The sequence below is a fragment of the Corythoichthys intestinalis genome, chromosome 12, assembly GCF_030265065.1.
Source record: "Corythoichthys intestinalis isolate RoL2023-P3 chromosome 12, ASM3026506v1, whole genome shotgun sequence".
NCBI lineage: Eukaryota > Metazoa > Chordata > Actinopteri > Syngnathiformes > Syngnathidae > Corythoichthys > Corythoichthys intestinalis.
Genome location: NC_080406.1, coordinates 45,610,500 through 45,631,597, shown reverse-complemented (window position 1 = coordinate 45,631,597; position 21,098 = coordinate 45,610,500). Strand labels below are relative to the sequence as shown.

Sequence of the window (21,098 nt, the reverse complement as noted above, 5' to 3'; positions counted from 1 at the left end):
TTTTAAAAGAAAAATCTAGTTACCTTCATATTTTAATGATAATGCATTATCTTTGTATAGAGAACACTTAATGCTAGAGAAAAGAGTAAATACATATTCCCCACTGCCATTATCATTTTTCAATGTTGTGCTAGTCCGTTGCTATCCTAACTTTGTGTTGCTTACTAAATTTATTAAATTTTACTTTGATGTGTGCCATTGTGTGCTTGGTATAACTTAGCTCATATGTTGTGTCACAATCTGACAGCGAAAGCTGATGCTGATTCAACATAAATCTGGTATAATTTATTATTGTGGCCTATTGAATATTTTTTCAGAATGTAATATAATTACAATATATTATATACCAATAGAATACATTAAACAGTCAACAAAATGTGTCAATGTTGTTTACAATTTATGGTTTTATTTTTTTAATGTAATTCATGCCCATGTCAGTGCTTCAGCCTCCTCAAGTTTGGCTCTCACGTCTGGGATCTCCTGACGACACAGGCATACTCTTGGAAGGGTAATTACTTGACGGTTTACAGCAACACCTGGAAAATGAAATCGTTTTGTCATTTATTTTGAAAAATCAGTAACATATCATTCATTTAGCCAGATTTGGGCTAGCTTTACCATATTTAGATCGGTAGGAGCTGTCCCATTAGCTAATATCCAGTTTTAGCTATTCGGAGAGCATGGAAAAATATACAACCATGTAATCGCATTCTCTCTAACAAAAAAATCAAGATGCTGGATTTAGGTTTACCACTCATTCTCCCGTTCGTGAAGTGTCGAGCTGTCAATTGGCGTCATGACGCCATCTGCTGTGTCAAGTAAATCGCCGTCATCTGACGCCTCAGGTTCAAACATGTAGGGATTAATTGTAGTTCATCTTTCCTGGGAGCCTTTGCCATCGGTAGCGTCACGAAAGAGCGATCCTGAATGGTTACCTTTGGTGGAAATATCACTGACATCGTTGTTGCTGCTATGCTAGCTGTGGATAGTCTTCTCTGTTGCGTCGGGGAATCTACGTCACACTTCCGGGTTTGCGAAAGGACCATTAACGGAGTGCAAAAAAACAACAACAAAAAAACAACGCAAATTATCCTTGCAATTACGTGTTGATAATGTCATGGTTGTTTTGACGAACTCGTCCAAAGTTTATATTCCTAAAATTACACAAAAGGTCAGTTGCCCTTTAACATTTGGTATACAAGTATGACCCACATGACCCAAAATGGACAAATATAAAGGAAAACAAAGACAAGACTGAAAAAGCAGTTTCTGCTCTTGCACCCTTCTTTAAAATAAACTGCTGTATTTTAAGCCAAAAGAACTGTTGTGTTTGATAGAACAATATGTCTATATGCTGCCATAGCAGATTCATGGTGCATTAAGCCCCTGAACTATTTTTAATTTGTCCGTTTTACCCTGGAAATCCCCGTTTACAGACGTCACACAACTGCTTTTGTTTCAACCCAGCCAGCCAAAAAGAAGGTACCGTAAGTAATTATATTTATTATTCAAAATGTCTGTCATTTTTAGCTTAGAATCATTAATTGATGTCCAATATTTCGTTTAAAAAAAACAAAAAAAAAACAACAACTTTAAAAATTATTCATTCGCATATTTTAAACTTTTAAACAAATTACACCACAATGAAAAAAATGGTGTCTGTAAATAAGTCACGGATATCTACTGTGTAACTATGGCTTGATTTTATTTTTTTTGTTACTGACGCATTTGCCCCGATATGTTAGATGATAAATAATCGATCCAAACAAAGAAAAAAAAAATGTTTAAAAGGGTAAATATATGAAAAAGTACATCTCGACCACTCCTTGATGTCCGCGATTTCTGCATTGCGACCTTTGTTACATGTTTCACCCATAAAATCCCAGAAAAATCTGGCTATGGCCATTCACATCTGTTTCTTGACACTCGATGATACATGCTACATGGAGTTTTTGGATCGAAACAAGGTAAGTACGTGATAATATCTCGTTAAAATCATGGCGTCTTTAATTATGCTCTCGCGTGCTCTCACCTCCAGTTAGGGTTTTGCTGTTTTAACGTTTTTTATTTAAAGGCCTCCTGTTCAAAATGTTTCTTCCCCCAGAAAATTGAGATTTTAAGCTTTCCAATGATGTATCACACATGCCTATAGGACAATTTTGAAATTTGGCCAAATTGGGGGTCTCAGAGCGGAACTTTAAGTCACCTGAGTGTTTTCCACCATAAACTATAAATTTATAAAATGCATAATAAAAATAGAAAAACACTGGGGTTATGCCCCTAGTAATACTGTAAAGTTGATTCATTGTTATTATTTTTAAAATTTCATATTATCTAACTCTGTCTGCCAGTGACGACGATAGATGACGATAGATGTCCAATAAACTGGGAGGACTAGTTGTGAATGCAAATTTTTTCTGTGTCATTGACTGAGCTTGACAGCCAATCCCAATTTTGTGTGGGAAAAACTGTCAGAAATAATCACTGCCAGGCCTCACAGTCGAAATGGATTGAACATCTAGCACCCTCAATGGCAGCCAATGAGTAAAATGTCATTTTAAAACATATTGTAGTTTATATTACTTTATTGTAATTGTTGTGGTGACTTGGGTATATACAGTGGTATGAAAAAGTATCTGAACTTTTTGGAATTTCTCACATTTCTGCAAAAATCCCCCATCAAATGTGATCTGATCTTTGTCAAAATCACACAGGTGAAAAAACACTGTCTGCTTTACCTAAAACCACCTAAACATTTATAGGTTTTCATTTTATAATGAGGATAGCATGCAAACAATGACATAAGGGGGAAAATACTCTGCCTAAGGGGACTTAAAGAGCAATTGAAACCAATTTTTACCAAACAATTTAAGTCAGGTGTGTGCCCAATCACTGATGAGTGGTTTAAAGCTGCCCCGCCGACTATAAAACACACACCTGGTTAGAAATGTCTTGAAGAGAAGCATTGTCTGATGTGCATCATGGCTTGGTCAAAAGAGCTGTCTGAAGACCTGCAATCAAGGATTGTTGATTTATATAAAGCTTGGAAAGGATGCAAAACCATCTCTAAAAGTCTGGATGTTCATCAACTGACAGTCAGAGAAGTTGTCTACAAATGGAGAGGGTTTGGCACTGTTTCTTCTCTTCCAAGGAGTGGCCGTCCACCAAAGATGACGCCAAGAGTTCAGTGTAGAATACTCAGAGAGGTAAAAAAGAACACTAGAGTGTTTGCTAAAGACTTACAGAAATCACTGGCACAGTCCAATATCTATGTGCACACATCAACTATATGTAAAAGTATGGCCAAGGATAGTGTTCATGGAAGGACTCCACAGAGGAAGTCACTGCTGTCTAAAAAAAATGTTGCCCGTTTAATGTTCACAAAAAGGCACTTGGACACTCCACAGATGTTTTGGCAAAATATTTTGTGGACTGATTAAACCAAAGTTTAATTGTTTGGGAATAGCACACAACGTTATGTGTGGAGGAAAAATGGAACAGTTCGCAAACATCAACACCTCATCCCCACCGTGAAGCGTGGTGGAGTGCGCATCATGATTGGGGCTGTTTAGCTACCTCAGGACCTGGACAATTTGCAATCATTAATGGAAGAATGAATTCAAAAGTTTTTCAGGATGTTTTGCAGGAAAACCTGAGGCCGTCTGTCAGACAGTTGAAGCCAAAAAGACGATGGATGGTGTAACAGGGCAATGATCCAAAACACAGAAGTAAATCAACTTCAAAATGGTTTCAAAAGAACAAAATACACATTCTGGAGTTGCCAAGTCAAAGTCCAGCCCATTTAGATGCTGTGGCATGACCTAAAGAAAGCGATTCATGCCAGATATCCCAGGAATCTGACTGAACTGTAGCAGTTTTGTTGAGAAGACTGAGCCAAGATTAGTCCTGATCGATGTGCCAGACTGATCTGGAGCTACAGGAAATGTCTGGTTGAAGTTATTGCTGCCAAAAAGGGGGGGGGGCACAAAATATTAAATGTGATGGTTCACTTCCTCTTTCCCCCCCTTTCTGTCATTGTTTGCATACTATCTTAATTAAAATATGAAAAACTATAAATGTTTGGGTCGTTTTAGTTAAAGCAGACACTGTTTTTCATCTATGTGATTTTGACAAAGATAATTGATGACAATTGATGGTGATTTTAATCAGATATTTGAGAAATTCCAAAAGGTTCAAAAACCTTTTCATACCACTGTATAGCATTGAAAACTCCAACTCCAACCACAATATATATTATTTATTTTCATCATGAATCACACGCCCACTTTTAAAAACACAACTCCCACTACAATTGTATAATCACATGTATTTCATTTAATCATATCATAGGTCCATTTAATGACATGCTCAATAATAATTATTATACAAAATAATAAATGAATGATGGCAATAAGGTAAATCAGTATCTCTTCACAGGCTCATTTTTGTCTGGAATAAAAACAAACCACTTGAACATTCAAGAACGCAATTTGAAAATATCTACTGCACCAGATAATCACTGAAAAAATATCTACAAGACCATGGTGTAAACATGACGACAGCAAACGTTTGTTACAATTAAATAGTATGTACATCTTTTTATTTACATTAAGTGTTAATTCATCATATCCTGCAGGAGTTTCAAAGACTGACTGAAAAATGTATTCTTTTTGAAAACTTGACAGGAGCAATTCAGTGCTTCCAAATTCAGCATACTTTTTAGTAAACTGTTTGCTGTTAAATTATAAAGAGAGATAACATGACTGGAATTATGCAACAAAAACACTGTCAAATTAGACCAAAAAAAAAAAAGATGGCAAAACATTGCGTTTGGGAGGATGTAAATGTTTTTCATGCACTGTTTAAACAGACTATGTAGACACAAGAGGAATCCTGAAAGAGAAAAGATAATGGACGGGAAGGACAATTAAGCCACAAGTTAAATATAAATATATGCTGCTGTCATTGAAATGAAATTTGATGAGGAGAACCTAGAAATAAAATTAGATGTAACAAATCAAAAGAAAACATATATTTTAACTATAATTTAGTAAGAAATCATTGCAAAATACCGCTTTTTCATTGTTGTTCTGGGCTTTCTGACAGTTCTTCATGTTTTCAAATTAGTCCAATTTTAACATGAAATCATGTGATTTACGAGGAAATTGTCACCAGAACACATCACGTCAACACACCGACACAATGAAAACACAAGACAAAGGACACTCGTGCATGAAAGGAGGTACCAGTGCACTTGTACCCCTCAAAGAAGTGCAAGGCCTGCCAAGTTCAACACAATCACAATTGCTGATTGTGGCACTTCAGTACTGAAGTCATGGCAATCCTTTGTTTTGTCTTATTTAAACATCTACAAGATGTACACAAAAAATAGGTACAAATGTACTTTTCCGGTGGCATTTAAATATATATATATATATTTAGTTGTTAAATTTCTGCTTGTCTCATGATCCAATAAGAAAGTAACAATTATAAGTACAAAGTTCAAATAATACCATAAAAATGCTGCTTTCTGGATGTCCATCGCAAGAAGACAGAAGTCCCATAGTAATGTACAAGGAGAGTCCATTTGTAAACGTTAGAGGGCGCCATTGCAATTGATCACATCTCACGCTCCCTCAAGAAACACATTTCAATGTCTTTGCCACCATCTTGACGGTTTTAAATGTATTTTAGCCTAGGAATAACGGCATTTACTGTATTTTCTTGAAAAACAAACCAACCAAACAAAAAACTCATCACACAATTACATTTTAATACACTGCGAGAGAAATCCTCACCCCTTGTTTTAACCAGTGTTTGGTACAATCCATCTCTTGCCAAAAGGCATGTGTGCCACCAACACAGTAGCACTTGATTTCTTTACATGTTCACTGTTGTGTGTTGTCTGCTTTGACCTAACACAACATGATCAGAGCAGTCAGTCACTTTTAGGGGCCAGCATATCACAACTGCTGCTTGTGTATGTGTGCACTGCTGGCCAAAAGTATTGGCACCCTTGCAATTCTGTCAGATAATGCTCAATTTCTCCCAGAAAATTAATGATTTGGTAGTTATATCTTCATTTATTTTGCTTGCAATGGAAAAACACAAAAGCGAATGAAAAAAAAAAAACATTATCATGCTACACAAAACTCCAAAAATGGGCCGGACAAAAGTATTGGCACCCTCAGCCTAATACTTGGTAGCACAACTTTTAGACAAAATATCTCGGAACAACCGCTTCCGGTATCCATCGATGAGTTTCTTACAATGGTCTGCTGGAATTTTAGACCATTCTTGATTTGAAGGGTGCCTTCTCCAAACTGCCATTTTCAGATCTCTCCAGAGGTGTTTTACCGGATTCAGGTCTGGACTCATTGCTAGCCACTTTAGAAGTCTCCAGTGACCTCTGAGGGAGACCCAGCTTTCTCACACTGGGCCTTACATTATGCCGCAAAATTTGTTGGTAGTCTTCAGACTTCATAATGCCATGCACACGGTCAAGCAGTCCAGTGCCAGAGGTAGCAAAGCAACCCCAAAACATCAGGGCACCTCCACCATGTTTTGACTGTGGGGACCTTTTCTTTGAAGGCCTCATTTTTCCCCCTGTAAAGTCTATGCTGTTGCCTTTACCCGAAAAGCTCTACTTTTGTCTCATCTGACCAGAGAACATTCTTCCAAAAGGTTTTTGGCTTCCTCAGGTAAATTTTGGCAAACTCCCTCCAAGCTTTTTTATGTCTCTGGGTCAGAAGTGAGGTCTTCCTGGGTATCCTACCATAGAGTCCCTTTTCATTCAGACGCCAACAGATTGCAAACAAAATAAATGAAGATATTACTACCGAAGCATCTGTAATTGCAATCATTTTCTGGGAGAAATTGAGCATTATCTGACAGAATTGCAGAGGTGCCAGTACTTTTGGCCAGCTGTGTATATAAAAAGAAGAAAATAAAATGGAGCAGAGCATGTATTCATACGCAAGCCAAACTACATTTTTCCATTTTGTACAGCTATTACTCATCAGGATGCCAACTGGCTTTTGGAAAGAGGCCACATACATGCAATTTAAATTAAAAAAAAAAAAAAAAGAGGAAGGATCATTTGTCGAGACAAACGAACTAGGCAACGATACCACTGTGGTGCTGCTTTAGGATTTTGCAATTATAATTGGTAGCTTTTTAGTAATTCATGACTCCACACTTAGAGAATGGTTGTAGATCTGACCCTCTCTGTGCCATGTCTGCATAAAATAATATACATTGAAGTTGTTCTTTCAGAAAAAAATATCGAGAACTTACATGTTTTTGCAATTGAGTAGAGCTGGTTTGAATAACACAGCCAGCAGTTAACACGCACAACTTCTTAAAAACTGCTGTTAAAAAGCTAACAAATGTTTTTTTTCATCTTTCAGTGAGGACACTTGTTGGTTATAATCTTCTCCATGGAAAATATTCAAGCAGAGGCAACATCTTAACATCTCTGAAAGCCATTCATGTGACCCACGGGCCACAAGTCCAAAATTCAGCAGAGATAAATAAAAGATGTGACAGTTTTGTTGCAGGCTCTCTTGCTATTTGTCTGGCGTCAATAGGTCGACAAGTCGACTCAGCATGCAGCTAAAATCCGTTCTGTTTTCTTGTAGATTTTTAAAGGCCATACGAACACAGCCTTTAACGCTCTGAGCCATGCTTGACGCCTTTGGAGGCATCAGATACGAACTGGCGCTCCAGAAGACGCTGTGAGGGGCACTTGAGAGCCACAGTCATAGTCGAGTTCAGCCATCCGGGAGCGGCTCATCATTCGACTGTGGGAGTACGCTCGTCTGTCTGTTTGTCTGTCTCTGAAACTGCGGATGTAGCTCTGTTGTAAGACAAATACAAAGATAAAATTCAAGAAATGAGGACACGAGATAAACAAAAAATACAGAAAACGGAGTTTCCAACAAAAACTTGCAAAGCCTGGGAGTAGAGAGGCCCACGGAAATGTTTAGTTGACAGGAATTTTGAATTTATGACCATTATTTGTTATTGAAGAATGTCCCGATCGTAAAATCAGAGACAGAGTCTCTGATTTTGAGAATGCCGATAACGAGTTCCGATCCGATACCGAAAAAAAAGTTTTTCATTTTAATTGTTTTTATTTGAATGAATTCTCTTTTTTAATTTAATCACGCTGCTGAGAACAGCCTCTCACTTACACAATGAGTTGCCACAGTACACTACTATGTAACAAGCTAAACAATGACTGACACATTTGTACCCTTGATCGTAGAGCTACCAAGCTTCTCTGGCAAGATCAAAGCTACAAACCTGTCAATCATCATTAACTTTAATTACCAAACGCAAACTGCACTGGACAGTTTTGCTGCACAGCTTAGCAGGAGAGTGTGGCTCTTTATGAGCATTAAGCAGAAAGTCATAAATATATTTTTTTAAATTAAAAACCCGAACTTTTTCACCTGATCTTAATCCTCTGAAAAATGGCGCGATCTGTCCGATTTTTAATCACGTGATCGGATCGGGACAGCCTTACTGTTATTTAAAGAATAACTAACTAAAATAAATTTAAAATTTATTAACAGTACTTAAATTCTTACAAAAAACACAGATACCGTTTTAACAAACAAACAAAAATACAATACAAATCAGTGAAACGGCAGACAGCTGGGACAGGTTTGTTCAAATATCAACTGTATCACCAGACAAAGTTAAAATTTGTATGCAGGTTGACTCAAATAAAAAACAAGCCCCAAATTTATATAGGCATCATTTAAAAAAAAAAAAAAAAAAAAAAAAAAAAGACTGTAGCTAAGATTTGTTCATTTTAAACACAACGCAAGATATATTGAAAAAAAAGCTACAGTCTATTTCTATTCTGAATAAAAATAAATAACACCTATCTGAATTTGGGGCTTTTTTGTGTGGGGCAGGGTCACCCTGTACTTTTAATTAGTGTTGCAACGATACCAATTTTTGGCCATTTTTTATATATATATTAGGGATGTTCCAAACGACTAATTTTCTCCTGATTAGTCAGCCGACTATTTTTACGATTATTCGACTAATCTGATAATTTTTTTTTTTTTTTTTTACTAATTTAATAATGAATTTTTTTTTCAAGTTTATTAATTCCCAAATACACATTTTGGAACACTTAAATTCTTTATCACCCTATAAATAATAAACATAAATACCGATTATAAATCACAAACAATGAGGTTAAATGCTGCTGGTATTAACTAGTGCAAAAAAAAATGTAAACGGAAACACTATGACGCCACCTTTTTAACAGGAGTCAAAACAATTCTTACTCTTTTTGTGGTATGTCTCTATTGTTTTAAATGTTAAAATGAATTGCAATCGGCCTCATGTCCCGGACAATCAATTTCAGAATACTTTGTGTGAGTTCAGATGCTCTTTCTGGGGGAGGGGAAAAACTGTCTGAAATATTACCACAATTATTTTAAATCAAAGGCACACATAGTCATAGTAACAAAAATTAAATATATAGTATTAATTTTAGAGTATATTCCTATGTATATATATATATATATATATATATATATATATATATATATATATATATATATATATATATATATATATATAATACTTTATAATAAAAAGTCATTAACATTTGTGCAGTCATGGATTATAGTAAGCAGGCCAGCGCTGTGTTTCCATATATATTTTTATTATATTATGTGTAAATATATATATATATATATATATGTATATATATATTAAAAAAAAAAAAAAAATATTTTTTTTTCCCCAAGTGGGAGCTTCCATGATCCTAATAAATACAATTTGCATGCTGTGCACAGAGATGTTGAGATCTACAGCTTTCGGGAGCAGCAGCAGAGTAGATTAAAAAAGTGAAGTACGTGGGGGGAAACAATGATGCATGTTGATACGACGCACATAAAGGCAACTTCAATTTAAAAAAATCGTTAGAAAGTTGTATGGATTTACTATCCACTAGCTTGTTGTTTTTTCTCGTCTTCCAAAATTACACCTGCGTGACGGCGCTTCAAGTGTTCGTTAATAGCTGATGTGCTACCATGGTATGCGAGCTCAGCTTGGCAAAGAGACACACAGTGGCACCCTCCCTATTTCCTTGAAATACTTCTAGGCTCTGGCCATTCTGGTCCGCTTTTTTGGCTTTATGCTGCTTTCACTACTTGCATGGCGAGCGTCCGCCATTCTAAACTTTATCCGCATGTAATTTTTTCTTTTTTAACCCATCGTTATCCGTCGACGGTATGTTGTGCCCGTCGACGCACTTACGTCATGAATGACGTCGACAATGTCGACTAGTCGGGACAACTCTAATACTGATACCACCATTTCGGCCCGGATCGGCCCCCCGTGTCGATACTTGTATCGGTGCATCTTTACTTTTAATACATTTATTGTAACCTGGTGTGGGGGCAACAAGCTATGACGCACTGGTGGAAACACTGGAAGAGCTTTCTATCAAGGCCAAACATGCTGCTGTCTTTCCTGAAACTTCCTCTAACAAATACTGCACCTAATGCTTTTTTTTCTGTGACTTTCCGAAGTCCTATTTCGGATGCTTGAAACTTAATACTTCACTGTTCTATAAAGGTAATCCATTTTTTTCTAGTGTTGCTCCATTTCTCTTCACTCATTACTGATTCCGACACGCAGATGTGTGGTATCAGCCGATGTCAATAGAGTACCAATACATCATTTTGAAATATATTTTTTTATACTAAATTACTGCATACTCACACATGACGGTAAAGTAATTGCTTTCATGGCTTGGTCACACACTGCTTAACTCATTGTCTACTATTGACGGCAGTTGACGTCCAATCGATTTGAACTGGGAGGGTCGGTGCTACTTCTACCGGTTCAAATGGATTGAACGTTTACTAGTAATAAACTCAATGAAGTCATAGCAGAACAGTGTTGTTTTCGTCAACGATGACTATAACGAAAACATTTCGTCGACAAACAATTTTTTCATGACAATGACGAAATGATAACAAGCTAAAAATGTGTCTTTGCTGACTAAAACGTAACGACACGAATGCCAGTTTTAATCTAACGAGACAAGAACGTGATGAAAATACGCCATAGTTTCCTTCACATGTTCACAATATGTGACATTTTATGAGTTGCAATGTTCTTTCGGAATAGTTGGAACCTTTTTTTATTCAATTATTTTGGAATGAAATGTTCGAATTTTATAGACAAAAAAATTAAGTAAATGTCAGCTAAAAACTAGACTAGATTAAACTTTTGAGTTTTTGAAAAAAAAAAAAGAAAAACTAGACGAAGACAAACACATTTTGAAATGACTAAAACAAGACAAAGACTAATAAGTACTATTGTCCAAAAGACTAAGACTAAGAGGAAAATTAAAAGGGCTGCCAAAAACAACACTGCAGCAGAATGATGATTAGATGCTCTCAACATTTTGGGAAGGGTGACAAGTGCTCCTTTTGACGGCAATGCGCATAGCTGGCGACCACCTTGGGTAGGGCGACTAGCTGTTGTGAAATACAGTAGATCTTGAAAAGTTGCATAGCATCAGCAGTATCGGTAAATAAAAATAGCATAACAATTTTAAAGAATAGTGTTGCACTGATACCGATTCTAATATCGATACAGATACAGTAATTTATTTTCCCTTGACGTAAGACATTCCCCTCATTCACATGGCTCTTACCGGTGAAAGCACATCTCCTTCAAAGCGCTTTTTTGGGTTCGGCTTGCGATGGAAGCCTGGCTCAGTCTGGGAGGGAGGGACTTTCGGGGGCTGCGTGCTCCGGGCTGGGTGGTGGGGGTGGGACGTCGCCGGGTGGTGGTACTGCTGGTGGTGACGGCCGTTGGCCTTCTGCTTTTGGCTGCTCTTCTGGTTCTGTTGTTTTTTCTTTTTGTTCTCGTTCTCCTTTTTGAGCCTCTCTTCTCGCTGCCGGATACGCATGAGCTGCACTCTCCTTTGTTGTCGACTTAAAACCACTAGAGAGAAAAACAGAACATCATCAGGAAGAAGGATGTTATTCATTTACTGGGGAAGAGGATGAGGAACAATATTAACACATTTTGAAGTTTTTTTATCGTTTGATCGTATCCAGCCCTCTTAGTCCAAATGGATTGAATGTCTATCACCGTCAATGGCAGTAAATTAGTAAATTTATGAAAGAATGAAAAAAAAAAAGGTTAGTTTGAGTTTCGTAAGTGGTAATATGCTGAACTTTGAGCATTGTGTTCAATTTAAAAACAGCTCATTTGTAAAGCAACTTGATCGTCTATCACCAACCAAATGGCAACTAATTGCGCTGAACGTCAACAACAGGGGTCCCAAACTTGAGGCCCAGAGGCTAGTTGAAGTTCGTGGGACAATATTTTACGGCCCACTTTTTGACATTGAAGTGTATTAATAGTGGGACCTGTGCGTAATTTTCCAAGGACAATAAAAGTTATATAAATTTAAATGAAATAATTATTAAACCACCAAATAAATAGATAACATAGTACTACACGTACATTTAAAAAAACAAAACAAAACATGAATTTAATTAAAAAATTGCCATGGGAAGTAAAAAAAAAAAAAAAAATTAAATAATTGTAATAAAAATCTAATAATCAATGAAAAGAAAATTATAAAAACAATAATACATTTTAAAAAAATCAACAATGAATACATACATTTTAAAAACTGTGCTCCATTATTTTGCTTTTTCAATTTATTATTATTATTTATTATTATTATTGTTAATTAAATCTGTAATGGACAGACATAGTTCAAGATAACTCTAGCTTTCAGTGTTGTTTTTACCAAAGAGCCAAAGTGAATTAGCAATTAGCATTAGTCCCATTTTTGAGGCGACCCCTGGTCAGTAATATTGTGCAGACGCATACTTGTCATACTCACTTGTCCTTAAATTATTGCAAATGGCTGCATTTTTAACTTTCTCATTTTTCAAAGATACTCTCTTAAAATGGTCTTGATGTAATAGTCTTATTTTTCATCTCAATCTCAAATTAATTTTAATGATTCTTTTGCACATTCAAACATGTTGTAATGTAATGCAACAACGTAAACTCAAATTCTGTGAACATCATGAAAATCATAGCCTGTCGCCCATGAGTGCGTGTGTTCTTGTCCATTGTTTTGCTTTTCTTTGTGAGCGCATGGATAACGAGGCACCATCTGCCAGGGAATTGCTTAATGAAACCCCCTTTTTCTTTTCCTCGGCTCACCCTCTCTGGACCCCTTGGCCAAATGCCACTTATTGTGTCTGTATGTGTTTCTATGCTGACCAATGATGTCAGAAGTATTGATGAAACAAAAAAACTGAAGAGGAAGACGAGCCAATTATGTTGAAACAGATCAGTAGTGGGCTGCACGCAATTGAATGGCTGCCACGTGATTTTCCTCACTGGCCCACTTGAGTGCCCCGTTTACCCAGTATGCGCCAGTTCTGACCCCGGCTACCCCACTTTTCACAGCTGCTCCCACAGCACCATCCCCCTTTTCTCCATGTACTTCCATTATTTTACCACATAAAAACCTGTAAATTGCTCTAATACAGGATGCCCACTTAACTCTTTCAGTGCCATTGACGATGATAGATGTCCAATCATATGGCTATTTTCATCCGTCTGCTGTGAAATAGTTTGTCCTTAGTAGATCTCCAATCGATTTGAACTGGGAGGGCTATGAGAAAACTAACATTTATTCATTTGCTGTCAGCCCTCCCAGTTCAAATGGATTGGACGTCTATTGCCATCAAAGGCAGCTAAAGACTTTGAGGCCTGCAGGAAAATATTTTATAGCCCAATATTTGTATTATAATATGATTATTTTTATTATATTAAGCAGTAGTATTAGTGGCCTGCGCATATTTTGCCATGAGCAATTAAAAAAAAAAGAATTCAGTAATTAAATGTTTTAAAAAACAAAAAAAACAAAAAAAAAAAAACAAAACCATAGTAAAACAACTTTAATTCAACAAAAAATGGCCGAGCATGTAATTTACCATTGGAAATGAAAAAAGATCAAATAATTAATTGGAATAAAATCAAAAGAAGGGTAATTGTAATTGATTACGAAAATGAATAATACATACATCAATTTTGACAAAAAAAAAAAAAAAAAAAAAATTGTGTGGCCAGCGTACAGTGGTATGAAAAAGTATCTGAACCTTTTGGAAATGATCAAATTTCTGCATAAAATAAACATTAAATTGTAAATGTTATCTGATCTTTGTCAAAATCACACAGATGAAAAAACTGACTGCTTTAACTAAAACCACCCTAACATTTATAGGTTTTCATATTTTAATGAGGATAGCATGCAAACAATGACAGAAGGGGGAAAAATAAGTAAGAGACCCCTCCGCCTAAGCAGACTTAAAGAGTAATTAAAACCAATTTTTACCAAACAATTTAAGTCAAGTGTGTGCCCAATCACTGATGAGTGGTTTAAAGCTGCCCTGCCATCTATAAAACACACATCTGGTGAGAATTGTCTTGATGAGAAGCATTGTCTGATGTGCATCATGGCTCGGTCAAAAGAGCAGTATGAAGACCTGTGATCAAGGATTGTCGATTTGTATAAAGCTGGGAAAATTATACAAAACATCACTAAAAGTCTGGATGTTCATCAATCGACAGTCAGAGAAGTTGTCTACAAATGGAGAGAGTTTTGTACTGTTGCTTCTCTCCCAAGGAGACAAAGATGACACCAAAAGAATACAAAGAGAGGTTCAAAAGAACCCTAAACTGCCTGCTAAATACTTACAGAAATCACTGGCACAGTCCAATATCTCACACGCACACATCAACTATATGTAAAACTATGGCCAAGAATAGTGTTCATGGGAGGACTCCTAGGAGGAAGTAGCTGCTGTCTAAAATACATTGTTGCTCGTTTAATGTTTGCAAAAAGGCACTTGGTCACTCCACAGAAGTTTTGGCAAAATATTTTGTGGACTGATGAAACCAAAGTTTAATTGTTTGGGAGTAACACACAACGTCATGTGCGGAGGAAAAAGGGAATAGCTCACAAACATCAACACCTCATCCCCACAGTGAAGCATGGTTGAGGGAGCATCATGATTTGGAGCTGCTTTGCAGCCTCAGGGCCTGGACAACTTGCAATCATTAATGGAATGATGAATCCAAAAGTTCAGCAGGATGTTTTGCAGGAAAACCTGAGGCCATCTGTCAGACAGTTGAAGCTAAAAAGACGATGGATGCTGCAACCGAGTGGCCAAGTCAAAGTCCAGACTTGAACCCCATTGAAATGCTGTGGCATTATTTAAAGACAGCGATTAATGCCAGACATCCCAGGAATCTGACTGAACTACAGCAGTTTTGTAGAGAGGAATGGGCCAATATTAGTCGTGATCGATGTGCCAGACTGATCTGCAGCTACAGGAAGCGTCTGATTTAAGTTATTGCTGCCAAAGGGGGGGGCACAAAATATTAAATGTAGTGGTTCACTTACTTATTTTTCCCCCCTTCTGTCATTGTTTGAATACTATCTTCATTAAAATATGAAAAACTATAAATGTTTGGGTGGTTTTAGATGACGCAGACACTGTTTTTTCATCTGTGTGATTTTGAAAAAGATCAGATCACATTTGATGGTGATTTTATGCAGAAATGTGAGAAATTCCAAAAGGTTCAGATACTTTTTCAAACCAATGTATATTTAGCTCTGGGAATTTAATGTTTTGCCTTCCTTTTTTAATTGTAATATAGCTAACATAACAAACTAATGATGACTTATACTGTAGTTATGTTTTTACCAAGAAGTTAGCCAAGTTAGGAACATTAATCCCTTTTTAGGGAATCTTTGATGCAACCCAAACTCTTTTACGAGAAGCCGCCCGATTGAGTTTGAAACCTCTGGTTTATAACAAAAATTAACTTCATTTCTTATCCATCCCGCCACATGTGCAGCAACGCACAAAATATGCAAAGAGGAAGCCGGATATTGTATACGTATCGATTTTTTTTTCATGTTTGCTTATCAGTGCGGAAGAAGCTTATGAGTACTGCACTTGTTCCTATTAAAAAATCATGTCGTCCCCGGGAATCTGTTGTGTAGTTTAAATGCAACAATGCTCTACGTCTATTTCCCTTCACTGTTATATTTTTCAGTGACAAGGCTTCATCGCTCTTCCCATGCCCACTAACTGAAAGCTATTACAACCAAATGTTAAATCCTGTTTTTGAAGGCTAAGTGTGACATTGTCATATCTGTAGTGGTTGTGTGAGTGCTAAATGAATGAATGAGCAAGAGACCTTGTATTTGTCTGTTATTGTGTATGAAAGCATGCCTCTAAGAGTCATGTGTTGACGATTTTGCAGCATGCATTTGCGGGTGCCATCTCGCCATCTGTGTTGTGGTTGCTTTAAAAAGGCGATTTGCCTTAACAACACACAAACACAGAAGCACACATTATGTTCCCTCATTATGGTTATGATTACAAGCAGAATTAAACCGTTCGATGAACTTGTGACAAATGGAGAGTGTCTAATATCACTGCAGGAGCTTGGGGTGACTTCATGTCGATACTTAATAAGATTTTGTCTTGTATTTTGACGTACAAAAATGGGTTTGTAATAGGGACAGGAACATTTGGGTACCTCCTGATGCGATAAAATTTGCAATACAAGGCTCACGATAATGATTATCTCACATAATGGCAATACAACAATTATCGACAGGTGTCAGGAAATCAAGCTACGATATTCTACGCTAAAATTACAATGATCCCTTGCTATATCGCTCTTCAAACTTCACGCCCTCAGTCCATCGTTGAAAAGTATTTTATTGAAAAACGTTGAAATATATGCATGTATACATCTACTTCATGTATGTATGTATGCATGTGTATATACTGTATATGTATATATTTCTATACAGTGGTCCGAAAAAGTATCTGAACCTTTTGGAATTTCTTACATTTCTGCATATAATCACCATCAAATGTGATCTGATATTTGTTAAAATCACACCGATGAAAAAACTGTCTGCTTCAACTAAAACCACTCAAACATTTATAGGTTTTCATATTCTAATGAGGATAGCATGCAAACAATGACAGAAGGGGGAAAAATAAATAAGTGAACCATCACATTTTGAACGCCCCTTTGGCAGCAGTAACTTAACCAGACGCTTCCTGTAGTTGCAGATCAGTCTGGCACATCGATCAGGACAAATCTTGGCCCATTCTCCTCTACATAACTGCTATCGTTCAGTCAGCTTCCTTGGATGTCTGGCATGAATCGCTGTCTTTAGGTCATGCCACAGCATCTCAATGGGGTTCAAGTCTGGACTTTGACTTGACAACTCCAAAACGTGTATTTTGTTTTTCTGAAACCATTCTGAGGTTGACTTACTTCTGTGTTTTGGATCATTGTCTTATTGCATTCATCCTCTTTTTAGCTTCAACTGTCTGACAGACGGCCTCACGTTTTCCTGCAAAACATCCTGCTAAACGTTTGTATTCATTATTCCATTAATGATTGCAAGTTGTCCAGGCCCTGAGGCAGTAAAACAGCTCCAAATCATGGTGCTCCCTCTACCATGCTTCACGGTGGGGATGAGGTGTTGATGTTTGTGAGCTGTTCCCTTTTTCCTCCGCATATGACGTTGTGTGTTACTCCCAAACAATTAAACTTTGGTTTCATCAGTCCATAAAATATTTTGCCAAAACTTCTGTGGAGTGACCAAGTGCCTTTTTGCGAACAGTAATGAGCAACAATGTTTTTTAGACAGCAGTGACTTCCTCCTTGGAGTCCATACATGAACACTATTCTTGGACATAGTTTAACACATAGTTGATGTGTGCACAGAAATATTGGACTGTGCCAGTGATTTCTGTAAGTCTTTAGCAAACACTCTAGGGTTCTTTTTTACCTCTGAGTATTCTGCACTGAACTCTTGGCGTCATCTTTGGTGGACAGCCACTTCTTGGGAGAGAAGCAACAGTGCCCAACTCTCTCCATTTGAAGACAACTCCTCTGACTGTCGACTGATGAACATCCAGACTTTTAGAGATGGTTTTGTATCCTTTCCCAGCTTTATACAAATCAACAATCCTGGATCGCAGGTCAGACAGCTCTTTTGACCGAGCCATTATGCACATCAGACAATGTTTTTCATCGAGACAATTCTTATCCGGTGTGTGTTTTATAGTGGGCAGGGTAACTTTAAACCACTCATTAGTGATTGGGCACACACCTGACTTAAAAAAATTGGTTTCAATTGCTCTTTAAGTCTCCCTATGCAGAGGGTTCACTTACTTATCCCCCCATACTGTCACTGTTTGCATGCTATACTCATTAAAATATGAAAACCTATAAATGTTTGGGCGGTTTTAGTTACGGCAGACACTGTATTTTCATCTGTGTGATTTTGACAAAGATCAGATCACATTTGATGGTGATTTTATGCAGAAATATGAGAAATTCCAAAAGGTTCAAATACTTTCCTACCATTGTATATCTCATTTATATAATAATTTTTACATTTGCAGTGCTTAAAATCCATTTATTAAAATATAGATATTCAAATAAGTTTTTTTCTTTCTTTTTTTTAATCACACTGGGGAAAAAAGGAAAAACATTTAGAGAAAACCAAGCTATTTCTAATTTAAAAAAATAAAAAAGTCACTATATCACAGAGACACAAAATATTTTTGCAACATTTCTGAATATGTTCTGTCTACCAAAATGAGTGTCTTTCTTACCTCATTGCCTGCTATTGACAACAGCAGACTTTCAATTCATTTCGATTTGGAGGGCCAAAATGAATTGGATGTCTAGTGCTGTCAATGGCGGCCAATCAGTTAACAGACAATTTTCGCGTGGAAAATTTGATGTTGATCACAGTCTAATATGTGAAACAATGTAAAGCCACACAACTGGAACACAAAATAACATGTGAATTGTTTTCTATCATAAGCATCATGAAAATAGTCATTGCTCCCCAGCCCCCATCACATTAAGAAATGTTAGTGGCAAAAATGCAGTGGTTCCATACTCACCCTCTGTGTGAGAAAAACCTTCTGCTGTGACTTTCCACTGAATCAGCACGCCAAGTAGTGCGAGGACCGGCCACACTCCCATGATGACCCACGTGAACCAGCAGACTTGCTTTTTGGGCGCTACCTGTATTGATGACAATTCCAATCTTTGTTTTTCTCATTAACATAATTAATTCATCCAAATCACAGAAATCCACTGCACCAAATGCATTACCCTTGTAGTTTATAATGTTAAATTTTATTTATTTTATTTCTTTTTTAGCTTGTTTGCTACTTAATGAAGTTTTACTCCAGTTGATTGGTATTTGCTACTCGTAAATTGCACTTTCATGCAGTTTGAGTAACACTTGGAAAACCAATTTCAGTGCTTCTTAAGCATTTAATTGCCAATGATTAGTCTGAAATGACTATTACCTATCGTACAAATGTCCAGACACTTGCAGATTAACCCTTTACAGGGCAAGTGAGTATTTTTGGTAATTAAAAAAAAAAAATACAGTCCAATAAAGACCCAGCGATCACAAATTAACAAAGTGATAGTTTGATCGCTGCAAGCCCACCAGTCAAATTGGATTAGACGTCCATCAATGGCAGTGAATGAGTTAATATTTGGTATACAAGTGTGTCCTACATGATCCAAAATGTGATGTCCATGTATGTCACAATTAAAATTATATGAATATTTGTTAATAATTATTTTTTGTGTATAGCTTTTTTTTCATGAATAAATTATAAATTAGGGTGCAAGTAACTATTATTTTTATAATCCATTAATCGGACGATTCATTAAATGATTAATCGATTAATCGGATATATGTCACTTTTTTTCAATAACCTTCACATTTTAACCTGCAGTTATTTTAGGCATATTGTAAGTAATAAATGAAAACAAAATGGATGACTAGTTCCTTCAAAAATAATATTTTATTACAGCTTTCTGACTAACTTTAGTCTACAACTGTACTGTTTTAAGAAAATAAAATTGAATTTTTAAATAAAGGTAATGAGTTTAACATTTCAAAAAAGAATTTCTCAGTAAACAAATCAGAGAAAACATTCATTCAAATAACAAAAAGAAGTCCTGCTGATTTACATTTTTTTTCTTCTTCTCGCTGCTATATATTGTGTCAATGACTCATTTATTTTCTCTAAAAAAAACTAAACAAAAATTTCAAATAAGGAGGAGGAAGACTGTAATGAATCAGTTTTCTTTATCAAACAAATGTTTATAAATACAATCCAAATCCAATTTCAAAGCACACTCTCTTGTATGACAATTTACAGTTTGAATTTAAATTAGTGTTGAAAGAAGACCTAAGGCTGATATATGCTTCTGCGTAGCGTTGACGGCGTACCTAAGCCGTTAACACAGACCCGATTTACAACCCTACGCCGTAGCCTGACATGCACCTCCAAAAAATCCTAACTACGCGTCACGTCAACGCACATGACGTGAATATCGAAGGACTATGATTGGTCCGCTCAGAACGTTATTTTTAGTTCAGCACACCAACACCGGCGTTTTCAAACATTTGCAAACATCTTCTGTGTCCTCTACGCTTCAACAATTGTATAAATAACTTTTGTTGTCCAATACTGATTAGCTGCAGCTGCAAATACACACCACCTATGTTGCCATTGCTGTCAGTGACTGGAGGAAAACTAAAGGAATTCGACACAGCCCACAAAACCATACAAAGACAAAGCCACACCTGTCTGGTGACATGGAAGTAAATTACAGAGCAACGCATTTCCTTGACGCTGAACTTCGAATGCGCAGTGACAGCGTAGAGTCTATGCCGTCGCTCCGCCGTCACCGGATCGCAGAAGCATAAATCAGCCTTAAGCTGTTACATGAATGGGTTTATGTGTGTGGTTTCTTTATAAAAAGAATTTAGACAACTTTACTATCTAACAATAACTCAAGTGCTAATATGCTTCTCCAAAACACAATACAAACGGACACTTAAGACACTGATTAGCATAATCGCTAAATAGCTTAGCGTTCTGTGCTAAGTAGTAATATCTCATCAACAATACAATCGCCCTCATTTACTT

At 36.6% G+C, this 21,098-nt stretch overlaps 1 protein-coding gene across 2 annotated transcripts in view; it reads right to left on the bottom strand.

Moving 5' to 3' along the window:
• Positions 1–4,286: 4,286 nt before the first annotated feature.
• Positions 4,287–21,098, bottom strand: part of LOC130927427 (transmembrane protein 198-B-like) — a 49,857-nt gene continuing 33,045 nt past the window's right edge. For both annotated transcript variants that reach the window (XM_057853246.1, XM_057853245.1), the window contains exons 5-7: positions 19,041–19,164; positions 11,699–11,991; positions 4,287–7,858 (exon numbers count right to left, since the gene is read on the bottom strand). In XM_057853246.1, the coding sequence (XP_057709229.1) occupies positions 7,706–7,858; positions 11,699–11,991; positions 19,041–19,164 (570 nt within the window). In that variant the 3' untranslated portion in view covers positions 4,287–7,705. The remainder of the gene's footprint in view (positions 7,859–11,698; positions 11,992–19,040; positions 19,165–21,098) is intronic.